Genomic DNA, 16,494 nt, shown 5'->3' with positions numbered 1-16,494 from the left:
TTTACCACTTTCAAAGATCCTCTGCTAATCCTAAGGAATAATGACTTCCAGAATTAAAGACTATCTTGACTAATATGGTAATAAAGAATGTGGCTCTGCTACTTAGCAGCTGTGTTTCCTTGTCTATATTCTTGTCTTCACACAAATCATAATCCACAGAGACACTGTTTATAAAGCCTCATAGTATACATTTACAGTTACTTACCATGGTACACACATCAAGGCCAAACAACTTTCCCTGTTAAGAAATGGTCCCTGACATCTAACATCAATTTTTTTTTTCAACCTCATACCATTTCTTTTCATATCATGCTCAGACGAGTTGAAGTGTAACTGTGCACCAATCCCTTATAAATACCTTTTTGTAGATTTCTCTTATTTAAAATGTTATATTTCTGAAAAATAGATTAATCTTAAAAGCACTAAAGAAGCTTGCCTTTGAAATTTACCCAATAGTAAGTCATTTTTCAATGTGGCTAATTTGTTTTACTTCCAGCAAAATGCACTTTTTAGGCAACTCCATGTATTCTATTATTAAATTTATTTTTATAGCTAACCTGTTACATAATTATATGTTGTTTAGTAATAGGGTAAAGGCTACTAGAAAAGTTACACTACCAGTATATTTTCCAATTAGATGTTCACAGTGTTAGCTTTCTTCTAGAGTTATAATTCCAATGTTAAAATTCAGCCCAGTTCTTTAGTTGTTTGTTGCTGTCACAGACATAGACAGAGGTTAAAAAACATTGAAAACTCCTCTTCTTTGAAGAAGAGCTCACTGTGGTGCCCCAGCACTCTGCTTTCTAACAGGCAATTTGTTTGATGGACCAGTTACCTGCAATGATTCCATCAGCAGACATTGTGCCCTACATTGCAGTGGTCATAGGGTTATAAAGAAGTACATGGTCCCTAATCTCAAAGACTATATAATCTAGCCATGATGGGGACAGTTCTATGATGCAGTTTTGTGTAATGGGAGGAACAATGGACACGGGATCAGAAGACATGAGTACAAGTCTTGATTTTCATCCTTTGACACCTGTGTGTCCACAGGCAATTTCCTAAACGGAGCAGATCCTCAGTCTCTGCTTCTGAAGAGAAACAATAATCCTCGCCCTCCCTGTTCCATTGGATGGTGACGAAATTAAATAATGTATGTGAACATGTTTTGTAATCACAAATGCACTATGGTGCTTTCAACACAAAAGAGCTAGTATACAGTTGTATGCTACCTCCATGTGCAAGGACACGTGTTTGGGGCTGGGGGGAGGGAGGGAGCAGGGTGAGAGAGAGAGAATAGAAAAGGATTTTACAGAGGTTATGGGCTTTGTGTAGCTTTGAAAAATGAGTAGTGTCTAGGGAAAAGGAGTGTAGCACAGAAGTTGAGAGGAGTAGTACCATCAGAGTTGAAAGACTGAAATGAGAATGCAGTGTGTAAACCACAGTGACAAGAGCTCTACCTTAAACCCTAGAAGCTTGGGAATTAGTAGGTAGCTACAGAGCCTAGAGCTCTGCACGACATTACACCACTGAACTTGAATGGATTCAATAATTGTTTGAATTCTAATATAAGTTGATACTTAACAGTTTAAAATGTTTCTACCAACAATTCTGTGATGTTGTTATCACAACTGCATCCATATAAAGGTGAGGAAACTGGTCTTAGAGATGTAAATTCCTTGCCCAAGGTAACTTAGCACATGATAGAACTAAAATATGAGTTTATACCACTTGACTCTAAAAGCCATGTACTTTTTCCTTATTGAGAAAAGAACATTACTCTACTGTTTATTCCCAAAAGAAATGAGCATGGGTATGAATATAAATAAGCAGAGACCTGAAGTAGATGAACCAAAAGAATCTGCCCAGCCTGCTATTGACAGAAATCAACCATCTAGCTTCCTTATATAATATTTTACTTTCTTAGATGCCATATATGATTTAATGAAGAAAGAGAATCACACTTTGGTGAGTGAGTTTACTTTCCAGGGTTTCTCCAGCTTCCATGAGAACCAGCTCACCCTCTTTATTATGTTCTTTGCATTGTACATGTTAACCTTGGCAGGCAGTATCATCATTATGACCATCATTAGCCTTGATCGTCACCTCCACACCCCCATGTACTTCTTCCCCAGCATGCTGTCAGCTTCAGAGACCATGTACACATTCATCATTATACTCAAGATGCTCTGTAACCTCACAGGCCTGAGTCAGCCCATTTCTCTGGCAGGTTGTGCCACTCAGATGTTCTTCATCATTTTGGCCATCAACAACTGCTTCCTGCTCACAGCAATGGGGCACGACTGCTATGTGGCCATTTGCAACCCCTTGAGGTACTCTGTCATCATGAACAAGGGAGCGTGCATCCAGCTGGTGTGGGGGGCCTGCAGCATTGGGCTGATTGTAGCCATGACACAGGTTACATCTGTATTCAGGTTACCTTTCTGTGCTACAAAGGTGGCCCACTTCATCTGTGACATCTGACCTGTGATGAAGCTCTCCTGCACTGACACGACTGTCAATGAGATCCTGACTTTAATCATCAGTATCCTGGTGATCCTGGTTCCCATGGGATTGGTTTTCATTTCCTACATCCTCATCATCTCCACCATCCTTAAAATTGCCTTTTCTAGGGGCCAGAAGAAGGCCTTTGCCACATGTGCTTCCCACCTCACTGTGTTCATGGTCCACTATGGCTGTGCCTCCATTGCCTACCTCAAGCCCAAGTTAGAGAACACCAAGGATCAGGATCAGCTGATCTCAGTGACCTACACCATCATCACCCCCCTTCTGAACCCTGTGGTGTACACTCTGAGGAACAAAGAGGTCAAGGATGCTCTGCTCCGGGCCACTGGCAGGAAGCTTTCCTGAGAAGATGGGCTTGTTTCAGAGAAGGTCTTAGAAGATTCTATAGAGAAGAAAAAGTGAAGCAGTGCCCACAGCACCTACAGTGAAAATTCTGCAGCCTACTAAGGAGTGGTTGGGTAGAAGAGAAAAAAGGACTACAAACCCAGCCCCTGGAGAAAGGGAGAAGGTTCTCCAAAGCACAAGCAAGCCTGCATTTGACAAGAGAGCACAGATGGTATGGAGCAATATATATAGGAGAAAGAACTTGATTTGGGGAAGTAGATGGGTTGTCTGCACACCTGGGACAGAATAAGATCAAGATAGTAGAACGAATTAATGAGCGGAGGCTGCTCCAAGGCAGGACTAAACTTTTAAATATATTCTATAACACTCCTTTTGGACATGGGATTCCCTTTTATCCATTTAAAGTTACAAAGGCTTAACACCCAATTGAAGTCATTCTTTTATGGACAATTCAAGTTCCTTGCATCTTAGACATCATAAATAAATGGTTATCGGGGTTTCCCTGGTGGCGCAGTGGTTAAGAATCCACCTGCCAATGCAGGGGACATGAGTTCGAGCCCTGGTCTGGGAAGATCCCACATGCTGCGGAGCAACTGAGCCCGTGCGCCACAACTACTGAAGCCCGCGCGCCTAGAGCCCATGCTCCGCAACAAGAGAAGCCACCGCAATGAGAATCCTGCACACCTCAAAAAAGAGTAGCCCCTGCTCGCCGCAACCAGAGAAAAGCCTGCATGCAGCAACGAAGACCCAGTGCAGCCAAAAATAAAGTAAATAAATAAGTTTATTAAAAATAAATAAATAAATAAATGGCTATCAGAGATAATAAGCATCTACACAATTCATCAGTCCTTGAAGTCTGGATCTTTTTCACGTAAGTCTGCATTTTCCCATATGACCGACCTGGAGCTTAAGTTTTCAGGACCATGTAACAGAAACATTTTTGGAAAGTGATTAAAATTCCTTGGCAATTTAATTAAAGAAAGAGGTAGCACCAAGTAATCATATTGGCATTTATATTATGAGAATGTACAAAGGTTGTTGGTGATAATATATGTGAATGGTTCACCCAGTTTAAAAAAAATTAGTAATGCCTTTGGAGATGCTTGGAGAATGAAAAGAAGTGTCTAGTGGATGGGAATACAGGAGAGAATCTATAACAAGGATTAGTCAGATGAGAGGATTGGGATGATTTGGATGGGTAACGAAATAGCCATATGGTAACTTAGTGACTCAACAAAAGAAAAAGACTCAAACCATCAACACTAACATTTCAGACCCCCTAGGACCTGAATTAATATGCCATCTTTCACTAGTCACCTCCACTTCCAGCACCCCTCCCCCAGCCTGTCATCCAGTCCCACACAGAACACCTGGTGACTTGTGGCTTCCCGTTTCCCATTTCATATTCTCATGCTTTTCTACAGCTTATTGCCACTTAATGGAAATCCCTTACTGCCACTCTCACTGCCCACTCAACCAGGGTGTTCTCCTTTTAAAACACCAGACTAAAGCATCTCTCTTTTATGAACTTTCTAATGAAGAAGAAATCACTCCCTCACTCTCTTACCTCTAAACTCATACATGCATTATATTACTATAGTGAGCATTTCCCATGATGTCTTTATGGATCAAAGTCTGAAATGGGCAGTGAGTGATGTTGTAACCAGATGAAGACTTCGCTAAGTGGACAGTTTAATGTCTTACTTGTACCAAGTGACCTGTTTTTCACAGGCTGCGTTCTCCTTCATGTTAATTTCAAAAGTTAGGGTTATGTCCAAATATTGTAATTTCATAAATAGCCCATTATGGTTCAGTCTTACATAAATTTGAGTACCTTTTAAAATTTGTGGTGGAATCCAAGAGAACCCCAAAATAAAGGTACTGCAGGTTTGCCAATGGCCACTTTTACTCAGTAAATAAAAAGACTTTTTAAATTTTAGACTGTAGCCTCAAAAATGCTGCCCTGTTCATTCAACTTTATTAATAATAATCTATATCGGCAAAGTTAGCTACTGAAAATGTTAGGTAGCAGTTTTTGGAAGCCAGCAGAGTGAAGTGGATATAACATAAGCATTGTAAGAAAAAGACTGTATTTTGAGTCCTGGCTCTGCTTCTTATTCACCACATATACTTGAATGATTAGTTAACTTCTCTAAGCCACAGTTTCCTCATTTATAAAACGTCAGTTTCTCACGACAAACACATGAAACAAGAAGTGTGAAAATCCTTTGTAAATGACAAAACAGGGGCAAATGTTCTTTATTTTTATTGGAGTAAGAAAAGCGCTATAATCTCTGTAAACTTCTAATTATATCAACGAAACCCAGAGGGTTCAATCTCATCCGAGGAGGGTACTGCCACAGAGATTTCTGATTCTGCTTTTTTGTCTGCCTGCTATCACTTTTATTTCTATTCCTGGTGCAAGGTCGAGTCTCTTTCTTTAGACACCCTGAAGAATGATGAGGGCAATTCTGCTTCTGGATGATTAATCCTCCAGACACATCCCAGTCATTTAGCCTGACACAGCGCATCAGTGATCTCATGAGCACAGAAAGTGATTGTTTTACTTAGTTTCCCCAGACATACTGGTTCCACCCTTCATTTCTCAACTTACCTCTTTTGTTGGGAAGAACACAAAATCATAAGAAGACTTGAATTTAAGACATATCTTTATTCCTTCCCAACTGTGTATTCCTAAGGAAGTAATAGAATCTTTCCTTATCTACTACATGGGGTTACCAATGTTGGCTCTGCCTTTCCCATTAGGCTATTGTAAGAATCAACTATAGTAGAATTAACAGAGCAGAAATTGTTGTGATAACCACAGGAGGTGCCAAAAAATATAATGTATCATTATCCCTATTATTATTAGCTAACATGATCCTTGTATTCTCACCTCTCCAATTTTTCCTGGCTATTTTATATTATTTCACTAATTTTTGACTCCTACCTACCTCCCACTTGTACTTAAGTTCTAACTGCTGTTGTATCCTTCCTTAAATCTGCAGGTCATGTATTTGTAGTTCCTTATAAAAAAAAAAAAAAAAAAAAAAAAACACTTCCAAACTTTGCATTACTATCTTTCATTAGCAACTTCAGCAGTTAATGCCTATCCTCCTCTACATCAAACACTTTTCCCTCCTTCTAGTTTAGTAGATTTCAAACTCTTTACCAAGGTCCATGGCCCTCAATAAGAAATGCATACTGTAACATAACCCAGTATGCATGTATACATTTTCTGTGTGTCTGTGTATATATACATATACACATACATATACAAACAAGCAAAACATTGACAAAACAGTACTTACCCTTACTATATGCAATGCATTTTGATGTTTTTCATTCTAGTCAATTCTGTTCTATTTCATTTTATTTAAGTAATATTAGTGAAGAGAAGTGCATCTAAGACATATTTTGACCAAATACTCAATAACTGAGAGTTGAAATATTCAACGGAAGTCAATGCCTCAGCCCAATATCATCAGATTGTGTCTCTGGGATACTGAAATAAAATTAAAATCTTATTTCAAAATTTAATAACATTGGAATTTTATTATTAAACATTCAGTAATCATATTTAAACATTGACATTTCAGAGGAAGGACATTTAGTCTTCACTGTAGTTGCTAGATTGTTCTAGCAGTCACTAAAACACACATTTGGTATACTAGATAGATGCTCATTTTTCAAGTGAGAAACTGAGACTGGTAGAAAATCAAAATATCTTGAGGGTAATATCTCATTGTTCTCTAACACTTTCTTTTCTTCATATTCTTTATTAGATACAGATTAAAAATAATTTATACTGGATACTCTCATACATGATTTGGGTGGCAAAACTGAAATTGTGCTGTAACTCATGTATAAAATTTGATAAGATTCATGGCTTAAATGGAATTAAAAAGCTAAAAACACAGTGCTTAAAAGTTGTTTTATTTAATATTATAAATACAAAACACCAGACGATTTTACAAAGATTAGAATTCTGATATCTAATTTCCATTATTCTGCTTTGTACAATTTAAATTTTATAAATATCTATTGGCTTTATAAGGATATAGTATTCTTTCTAAAACTATCTAATAAGCAACAAACTATTTCAATATTTATATGAAATATTATTTTCCTATTTAACTATTTAAAACTCTTAAATTTGTCCAGAAAATTAACAACTTTCACAATATCATCAATTATTCTTGCATTTTACTCTGTAATAATAAATGAAATGTATACTTCAATTGCTTGATAGAATTTTATCATGAAAAGCAATAAAACTATTTCAGTCTAAGTCACAGTCTAAGTCGCAGATAAAACGATTAACTGCATTTGAAAATGCATATTTGAACATTTAAAAAAATCAAAATGACTTGCTTTATTCAGAGTACTGATGTTGTTAGACGGATTAGAGACAATAACCCATACTATTAAATGATCATTGTTCACCTACAAATTCAGAGATGCCAAAAAAATGGCATACAAGATTTTGAGCTATCAACTTTGCAGAGACTGAAAACCAAAGTAGCAACCCAACAGCAGATTTTGACCAAATACCAAAAGCAAAGCAGAACTTTGAGGTATTCCTGGTGTGACCCACTAAACTTAGGGAAAACATGGGGAGATATGGATGCCATAAGGAGTGTTGCATGCATGAGTGACACGCCACGCTGGCTGAAATGGTAGGTAAGTATCTGAGAAGGAGGTCCCCTATTTTTCTTTTTTCTCCTTTTATTCTAAAATAGTAGTATGTGAATTGGCATTTTCCTGATCACAAAAGCAATACTAATTCTTTGAAAAAAGTTTCAGAAAATTATAAAGAAGAAAGTGGAACGTTTGTTTTTTTGATGTTCACTATGGCCCAATAAGTACATACAACATTTCTCCTCTCCACACTCCCCAACCCCACCCCTGCACCAAACCCAAGAAGGGAAAGAAAAGATTTTAAAATTAGGATTATATAGCCACTGCTTTAAAAAATGGACTATTGAGTGGACTAGAAAATATAAGTCATGTTGAGCAACAGTGAGGCATGAAATAGAGACTCCCAACAAATGTAATCAGATTGATAAGGTATTTTAGAAGTATGTGGGAATAAAAACGAAAGTCCAGTCACAAAACTTGGGAGCAACACAAAAGTTGCTTCGTACCCAGAGACGGAGGAAAGTAAGAATAATTATAAATGCCAGGAGAAAGCAACAGGAGGTATTAGCCCAGAAGAAGGAGCCCTCCCCATCAGCTATTGCTCCCAGGTAGGCAGTAGCAGAACGGTGTTGGTGGTTTCCAGACAAGAGCAATGTTTGTCTGGAAAAGGCATGGAGAAAGAGGTATGGCAGTGACACAGAGTCTAGCCATAACAAAAACTAGGGGGAGAAAACCCCATAAATACAGGTGGAAGCAACTAGATACTAGAAGTGTTGAGCTAAAAAGCTGTAATATTTTTTATAAAGTAATTTATTATAAGAAAATTAAACTCACTTCTCTTGCTCAATGGGAAGCTTATAGCTCCCCACCAAGAAACTGAAGGATTTTCCCCTGAGGAATTCAGCATGTCAAGAACAAAGACTTAGATATGGACAGCTCAATGTCCTATGTTGAAAAATTAAGCTTACCCTAATAAAGCCAGCTTTATCACATTACCCAGCATTATCACCCTAGTAAATAAAGCCCACCATCCAATATATCCCATCTCACCACACACATGTACACAGAGTTTCTAAACAGCTTGTTAGTATGTCAATCATAGTTATAATGCACTGAAAGGATCACCAAGCATTTGAGGAAAACCACTAACATGAAAAGAGACATCAACCTAATAAACACATAACAAAAGAATATGGAAGAATCAGATACAGTGCAGGGAGTAGATTAAAATCTTTCAAAAGATACTTATTTAACATTTTCAGAAGGATACAACAAAATCCTTTATCAGAGAAATAAAAGCAGAGTTATATAAAAGGCACGTTCTCAGAAGCAGAAAGATATTTTACAAATTAAAAATACATTAGCTGAAATTAAAAAATTAAGTATGAGAGTGGCAAGAGAAATTTGATGAAATGTCTTGAATAGCAGAACAAAAAGACAAATAGGAGTGAAATAAGGGGACAATATATGAATACTGAAGATAAATCAATATAGTGACTCACATATTGAATTACTACATTGAACACCTGATACTAATATAATATTGTAAATCAACTATACCTTAATAAAAAATAATAAAAATAAAAATTAGATCTTGAAAATAAAAAGTTTTGGTACATACAATCAAGAGCAAATGAGAAAAGCACTATCTAAATAAAACCACAAATAAAATAAGGACATTTACATAACTAGGGATACAAGTAAAATTGTTAAAACTGTAAGAGAATAGCAGGAAAAACTTTAGATCAGTAAATTTAAAAATGTAGATTAAATACACAGTTTTAATAAAAATATAAATTAATAGTGGCCTGAGAATAATTAGAAAAATGAATAGACCAATAATCAAGAAAAATTAAAATTTAATCAAAATACACTTTCTACCCCTATTCAAGAGAAAGACACGAGACCAGACATTTAAGAGAAAATATGCACATTCTTTCAGGTCTCATAAGAAGAGGGCAATCTCCCCAACTCAAATCATGAGAACATCAGCTTCAAAAACCTTATATCAAACCAGAAATAGGCAGTTAAAATACAAAATTAAACACCAATGTCACCTACAGATAGGAGCAAATATTCTAAATAAAATTTTAACAAAAGGAATCCATAGTTTAAAAAAACCCCAGCATGTCCAAGTTGAGTTTAGACTAAGAATATTAAGAAGATTCAACATTAAAAGAATCTATCAGAATAATAAAAATTAAAGGATAAAATTCATATGATTATCTCAAAAGATGAAAAACATAAAACCTTAGCTATAAATCCAACATTCAGTTAATCATAAACATTCTTACCAAACTAAGACTAAAAAGAAATTTCTTTTACCTATGAGCATCTATCAGAAGTCTGCACCAAACAGCATATATCATGACAAAACATTTGAACATTCCAACTAAAGCCAGGAAAAAGACAAAAATGTATACACATAGGTAAGTATAAAACACTATATAGATCTATTTTGTTTGTACTCTTCTCCTATCTGACTTAAAATACAACCATAAAGCAATCAAAACAAAATTATGTTGATGGACTTGTATAAAATTGTATAAAGATATTACACATATATATAACAATAATAGCACAAGAGAGATGTGGGAATGAAGCTATACTGGAGCAAAGTCCTTGTATGTTTTGCAAATTAAGTTGGTATTAATAAGAACTAGAATTTTTTTTAAGTAAAAATTAATTGTCATCTTCCTCAGGGCAACCACTAAGAAAATAACTCAAAAAAATCTAGAGAAGAAAAATCAAGGGAATTAAAATGTTACAAAAGAAAATATCTACTTAACAAAAAAAAGGCAGTAATAGGATGACAAAAGGAAAAAAATAAAAAATAAAGAATGACAGAAAGAAAACCAATAGTAAGGGACTTCCCTGGTGGTCCAGCGGTTAAGACTCTGTGTTCCCAATGCAGGGGGCCCGGGTTCAATCCCTGGTCAGGGAACTAAGATCCCACATACTGCAACTAAGCCCGCGCACCACAACTACTGAGCCTGCGTGCTCTAGAGCCTGCGTGCCATAACTAGAAAAGCCTGCACGCCACAACTAGAGAAGCCCACGCACCACAATGAGGAGCCCACTCACCGCAACAAAGACCCAGTGCAGCCAAAATAAATAAAGAATTTTTTTAAAAAAATTGAATTTCAGATAAAAAAACCAAATACTTAAAAAAAAAAAAAGAAAGAAAGAAAACTAATAGTAAAATGGGAGATGTAGGTCCTACCTGGTCAGCAACATTAAACAGAAATAAGTTAAATAATCCAATCAAGATGGAGAGATTGGCAGAGTGAATTAAAAATATATGATCCCACTATATGGTGTTCACAAGAGACAGACTATAGATTCAAAGACATTCAAAGACAAATTCCATTAAAAGTAAAAAGATGAAATAAGATATGCCATGCAAACAGTAACCAAAAAATGGAATGGATACATTAATATCAGACTAAATTGACTGTAAGACCAAAATTGTTACAAGAGAAAAGAAGTACACTTTATAGTGATAAAAGTTAAATCCATCAGGAAAACATAATAATTATAAATTGTACGTGTTCCTAACAACAAAGCCCTAAAATACATGGAGCAAAAACTGATAGATTGAAGGAAGAAATAGACTATTCAATAATAATAGTTGGAGACCTTAATACTCCATCTTCAATAATGGATAAAACAACTAGGCATAAGATCAACATGGAAACAGAAGACTTGAACAACACTACGAACCAACTAGAACAGACATCCAAGGAATATTCCACCCTATCAAAATACACATTCTTCTCAACAAGGGACATTCTTCAGGGCAGAACATATGTTAGACCCTTAAGTAAGCCTCAGTAAATTTAAAAGGATTGATTTCAAACAAAGTATATTTCCTGAATGCAATGAAACTAATTAGGAATCACTTATAAAAGGAAATTTGGAAAATTCACTAATATGTGGCTACTAACACGCTCCTAAATAATAACCGATGTGTCAAAGAAGAAACCATAAAGAAAATTAGAAAGTACTTTAAGGTGAATGAAAATGAAAACACATCCCAAAATTTATGGAATACAGAAAAAGCAGTGCGTAGAGAGAAATGTATAAATGTAAATGTGTATATTAAAAAAGAAGAAAGTTTCCAAGTCATTAACCTAAGATTTCACCTTAAAAACCTAGAAAAAGAAGAGCAAACTAAATCTAAAGCAAACAAAAGGAAAAAAAAAAAAAAGATTGGGGGGAAATAAATGATATTAGATAATAGAAAACAATAGAATAATTAAGAAAACCAAAAGTTGGTTCTTTAAAACAATCAACAAAGTTGACAAACCTTTACGCTAAGCTGACCAAGAGAAAAAGAGAGAGGACACAAATTGCCAAAATCAGAAATTAAAGAGAAGATATTACCAGTGATCTTCCAGAAATTTTAAAAGATAAGAGAATTATATGAACAACTGCATGCCAACAAATTAGACAGCCTATATAAAATGGAAAATTGCCAGAAAGACACAAGTTCTCAAAATCCACTTAAGAAGGAATAGAAAATCTAAATAGACCTATAACAAGAACAAACCTCCCATAAAGAATAGCCCAGGACCAGATGGTTTCCCTGGTAAAGTCAATGAAACATTAAGAATTAATACCAATACTTTACAAATTCTCCCAAAAAACAGAAGAGGAGGAAATACTTTTCAACTCATTCTATGAGACTAGTATTATCTTAACATCAAAACCAGACAATGACATAATAAGAAAAAAAAAAAAAAACTATAGACCAATATTCCTTATGAATATGGATGCAAAAATCCTCAACAAAATAGAATCCAGCAACAATTCATTCCTAGGCATATATCTAAAAGAAATGAAAACACACGTCCACACAAAAACTTGTAGATTAACGTCCATAGCAACATTATATTCATAACACCTAAAATGTGGAATCAACCCAAATTTCAACCAACTGGTGAATGGATAAACAAATAAAGTTTATCAATATATTAGAATATTATTTAGCCATAAAAATGAATGAAATATTGATACATGCTACAATATGGATGAACCTTGAAGACATTATGCTAAGCAAAAAAAACTAATCACAAAAGAGAACATATTGTATGATTCCATTTATATAAAATGTTCAGAATGAGCAAATCCATAGAGACAGAAAGTAGATTAGTGTCTGTGAGTGGCTGAGGAAAGGGGAGAAATGGAGAGTGGCTGCTAATGCAGGGTATCTTTTAGCGTGATGAAAATGTTCTGAAATTAGACAGTGGTGGTAGTGGCACAACTCTGTGAATTTAATAAAGACCACTAAATTGTGCACTTTCAAAGGGTGAACTTTACGTTCTGTTATAGCTCAATAGAGCTGTTATATAAAAATATCCATTTACAGCAATAACAAAACACCTGAGCACCTTATAAAAATACAGCAAAAATTGACAAGATCCTCCTGGAGAATGTTATGTCACTTTACTGAAGGACCTAAAGAAAGAACTGCATAAATGGAGCCATATCCATTGGTGGGAAGATTTAAGGATGCAAAGATGTCCATTCTTCCCAAGTCAATCTACAAATTCAGTGCAATCCTATGAACAATCCCAGTAAGATGCTGCATGTACACTGAAAAACTAATTCTAAAATTAGTTCATTATTTAACAAAGATTTATTGAGTGCTTACACTGTGTCACTTCTATTAAAGCTGCTGGGGTGCAGCAATCAAAATGATAAACAGTATCATTGCTTTCATAAGGCTTATATTTAGTAATATGCTAAAATAGACAAGACTTAGAAAAAATTACAATGGGTTTCTTGATCTAGCAGATATCAAGATAAATCATAAATCTATATTAATTAAAACAGCATAAAATTGGCACAAAAATAGCCAAAATTGATCCATACTTAAGAACAGAATAAAAAACAGCTGTGTACACATATACTAATTTGGCATATGATAAAGAAGAAAGGAATATGACTAATAGATGCCGCTTAGATATATGCAATGATGAAGCTCTTTTCTTTAGATTTTTTTAAACTGTACTTCTTGGCTCTGAACTCCAGTGTGCTTAGAGCCAACAACGGAGGGAGGGAGGGAGGAAAAAAGGAAGAAAGGAGGGAGGGAGGAAAAAAGGAGGAAGGGAGGGAGGGAGGGAGGAAAAAGGGTCTCACTTGATTCTCAGAAACCGATGCTATGAAGCACAGCATAGGCTCCAATTTGCTGGTTGGGATCCAGGAATAAGAGAAAATCAACAGGAAAACACATTTTGTAAAGCCCATCTCTTACCCATACACCAAACACTAATGGGTGAAGAGACCCATTTAGAACCTCCTGACCCCAGCTCTACATCTCATTTCCTCCCCTCACCCACTCAGGCATTTTTGATGCCCCTTCCAATGGACCATAGAAATGCCCAAAGATGAGAGAGACCTGTGACCTCTCATTGGTTCCTTTACTCACTACTTCTAAGAAGTGATGCTTCCCCACTCCTACCTCTAACTCCCTTTTAAATTCTAAAGTCAGTGTAGTCAGTGCAGGCAGGGGAAACAGCAAATACAGCTCACAACAGACAGACAAGGTCTTATACACTAGCTCAGACATGCTCAAAGAGTGGTCAGGGGATTCCTTTCAGACGGTCTGTCATGTCAAAACTGTTTTCATGATAATACTGACATTAATTATCTTTTTCACTCATTCTCTCCTGTGAGAGGAGTTTTCCAGAGGCTACATGTGATATGGCATCAGTTTATAAACAGAAGCACACACAAGAATCCAGATATCTTCTATTAAAGCCAGATGTTAAAAAGATTTGCAAAAATGTAAATCAGTGCCACTCTTCTAAATATTTTTTCTGTTTTGGTTATACTTGTTTTTCATAACAACATGTTATTTATGTTAGCATCCAATAGGTTTATTGTTGTTATCTTTAAATGAATTAATAAAAAATACTTATAATTTTTTTTACTTTTAATTGTTACTACAGTAAAATCATATAAACAAAAGCTGTTAGGGTCTTCAATAATTTTTAAGAGTTTAAAAGGTTCCTTGACTAAGGGGGGAAGGGATGGTGGGATGAATTGGGAGATTGGGATTGACATATATATATTATTATGTATGAAATAGATAACTAATGAGGACCTACTGTATAGCACAGGGAACTCAGTGTTCTGTGGTGACCTAAATGGGGAGGAAATCCAAAAAAGAGGAGATATGTGTATATGTATAGCTGATTCACTTTGTTATACAGCAGAAACTAACACAACATTGTAAAGCAACTATATCCAATAAAAATTTTAAAAGAAAAAGAAAAAAGAATAAAGGGTTCCTTGATCAAAAAGTTTGGGATGATACCAGCCTTCTAAGAACCAGCTTCATCACATCAACATGAACAGGTAATGAAGCCCTCAGTAAATATCACTTGAATAAATGAGTGAAATAAAGAATTGATATATTAGGTTTTAAAGAATACAAGTATAGTTAGGTACTGACTATATAATTTCTATTTTTTAATTATTTTTTTAACATCTTTATTGGAGTATAATTGCTTTACAATGTTGTGTTAGTTTCTGCTGTATAACAAAGTGAATCAGCTATACGTATACATATATCCCCATATCCCTCCCTCTTGCGTCTCCCTCCCACCCTCCCTATCCCACCCCTCTAGGTGGTCACAAAGCACCGAGCTGATCTCCCTGTGCTATGCAGCTGCTTCCCACTAGCTATTTTACATTTGATAGTGTATATATGTCCATGCCACTCTCTCACTTCATCCCAGCTTACCCTTCCCCTCTCCCCGTGTCCTCAAGTCCATTCTCTATGTCTGCGTCTTTATTCCTGTCCTGGCCCTAGGTTCTTCAGAACCTTTTTTTTTTCTTTTTTAGATTCCATATATATGTGTTATTATTTTTATCTTTGGCTGCGTTGGGTCTTCGTTGCTTTCTTTAGCTGCGGTGAGTGGGGGCACTCTTTGTTGTGGTGCATGGGCTTCTCATTGTGTTGGCTTCTCTTGCTGGGGAGCACGGGCCCTAGGCGCGTGGGTTTCAGCAGTTGTGGTGTGCGAGCTCTAGAGCGCAGGCTCAGTAGTTGTGGCACATGGGCTTAGGTGCTCTGCAGCATGTGGGATCTTCCTGGACCAGGGCTCAAACTCATGTCCCCTGCATTGGCAGGGGGATTCTTAACCACTCTGCCACCAGGGAAGCCCTATAATTTCTAACACAGTGCTTGTTATACAGTAAATACTTAAAGCATGCATGTTTTCTTCTTTGATATCAGAACAAGACCCACCAGGCTCAGAACTGGGAATTTAACATCATAGCCCCTGTATGTGTGAGCTCTGGTTAGGAAGATATCCTAGGATACTGGCAGGGTGAGTAACCATGGCATTTAACTCAATGCATGTAAATTTGTACCACTAGCTCTTGCTAGATTTGGGGATGGTTCTGGTTTATAGGACCCAGAGAGGCTAGTCCTGTCTAGGATCCCCGTGTTGGGTCTCACCTTTGTAATAACTCCAGAACTTATACATTTTAAACATTCTCTTGACCAGACTTGATTTAGAGAAACTGGAGGTATTCTAGTGGATAATAGCAGTCAGTGACTTCAGCCTTTCCGACAATCTAGGACTAAATAAAGACTCTGGGAAATAAACTGGCACTTACTTGTTTCTAGGCCCCTTTTTCATCTGCACAGTCAGAATCACAGCATAGGATTCTACAGGTTGTGCAGTACAGGACAGTGCCACATCTAAGGGAGTGCCATTCACATTTTAGACATCATAGGTTTATGATAATTTCCCGGGAGAGGCAGTAAAATAACTATGGCAACTTCTGACAGCAGTGTCTAGAGGAGGGGATGGAATGTCTCTTTTTTTCTCAAATACACACAAGCACCCTGTAGACCAGCAGCCGTCCTCCCTATGCTATTCACTGAAGGCCCTAACTTTTCTCAAGAAGTTTCTGCTTCTTGTAAACTGATTAATTAGAAAGAGCAAGAAACAACAGTAGAAGAAC

At 36.3% G+C, this 16,494-nt stretch overlaps 1 protein-coding gene across 1 annotated transcript; it reads left to right on the top strand.

Annotated features, from left to right (window-relative positions):
- Positions 1 to 1,944: 1,944 nt before the first annotated feature.
- LOC133088071 (olfactory receptor 10J1-like) lies at positions 1,945 to 2,871 on the top strand. Its single transcript, XM_061185857.1, is given in 1 exon segment — positions 1,945 to 2,871. A coding segment is annotated over 1 exon segment (927 nt).
- Positions 2,872 to 16,494: the final 13,623 nt, after the last annotated feature.

The sequence above is a fragment of the Eubalaena glacialis genome, chromosome 3 (assembly GCF_028564815.1).
Source record: "Eubalaena glacialis isolate mEubGla1 chromosome 3, mEubGla1.1.hap2.+ XY, whole genome shotgun sequence".
NCBI classification, from domain to species: Eukaryota; Metazoa; Chordata; class Mammalia; order Artiodactyla; family Balaenidae; genus Eubalaena; species Eubalaena glacialis.
The sequence above is the reverse complement of the archived record's forward strand: the minus strand, read 5'-3'. Positions and strand labels throughout refer to the sequence as shown.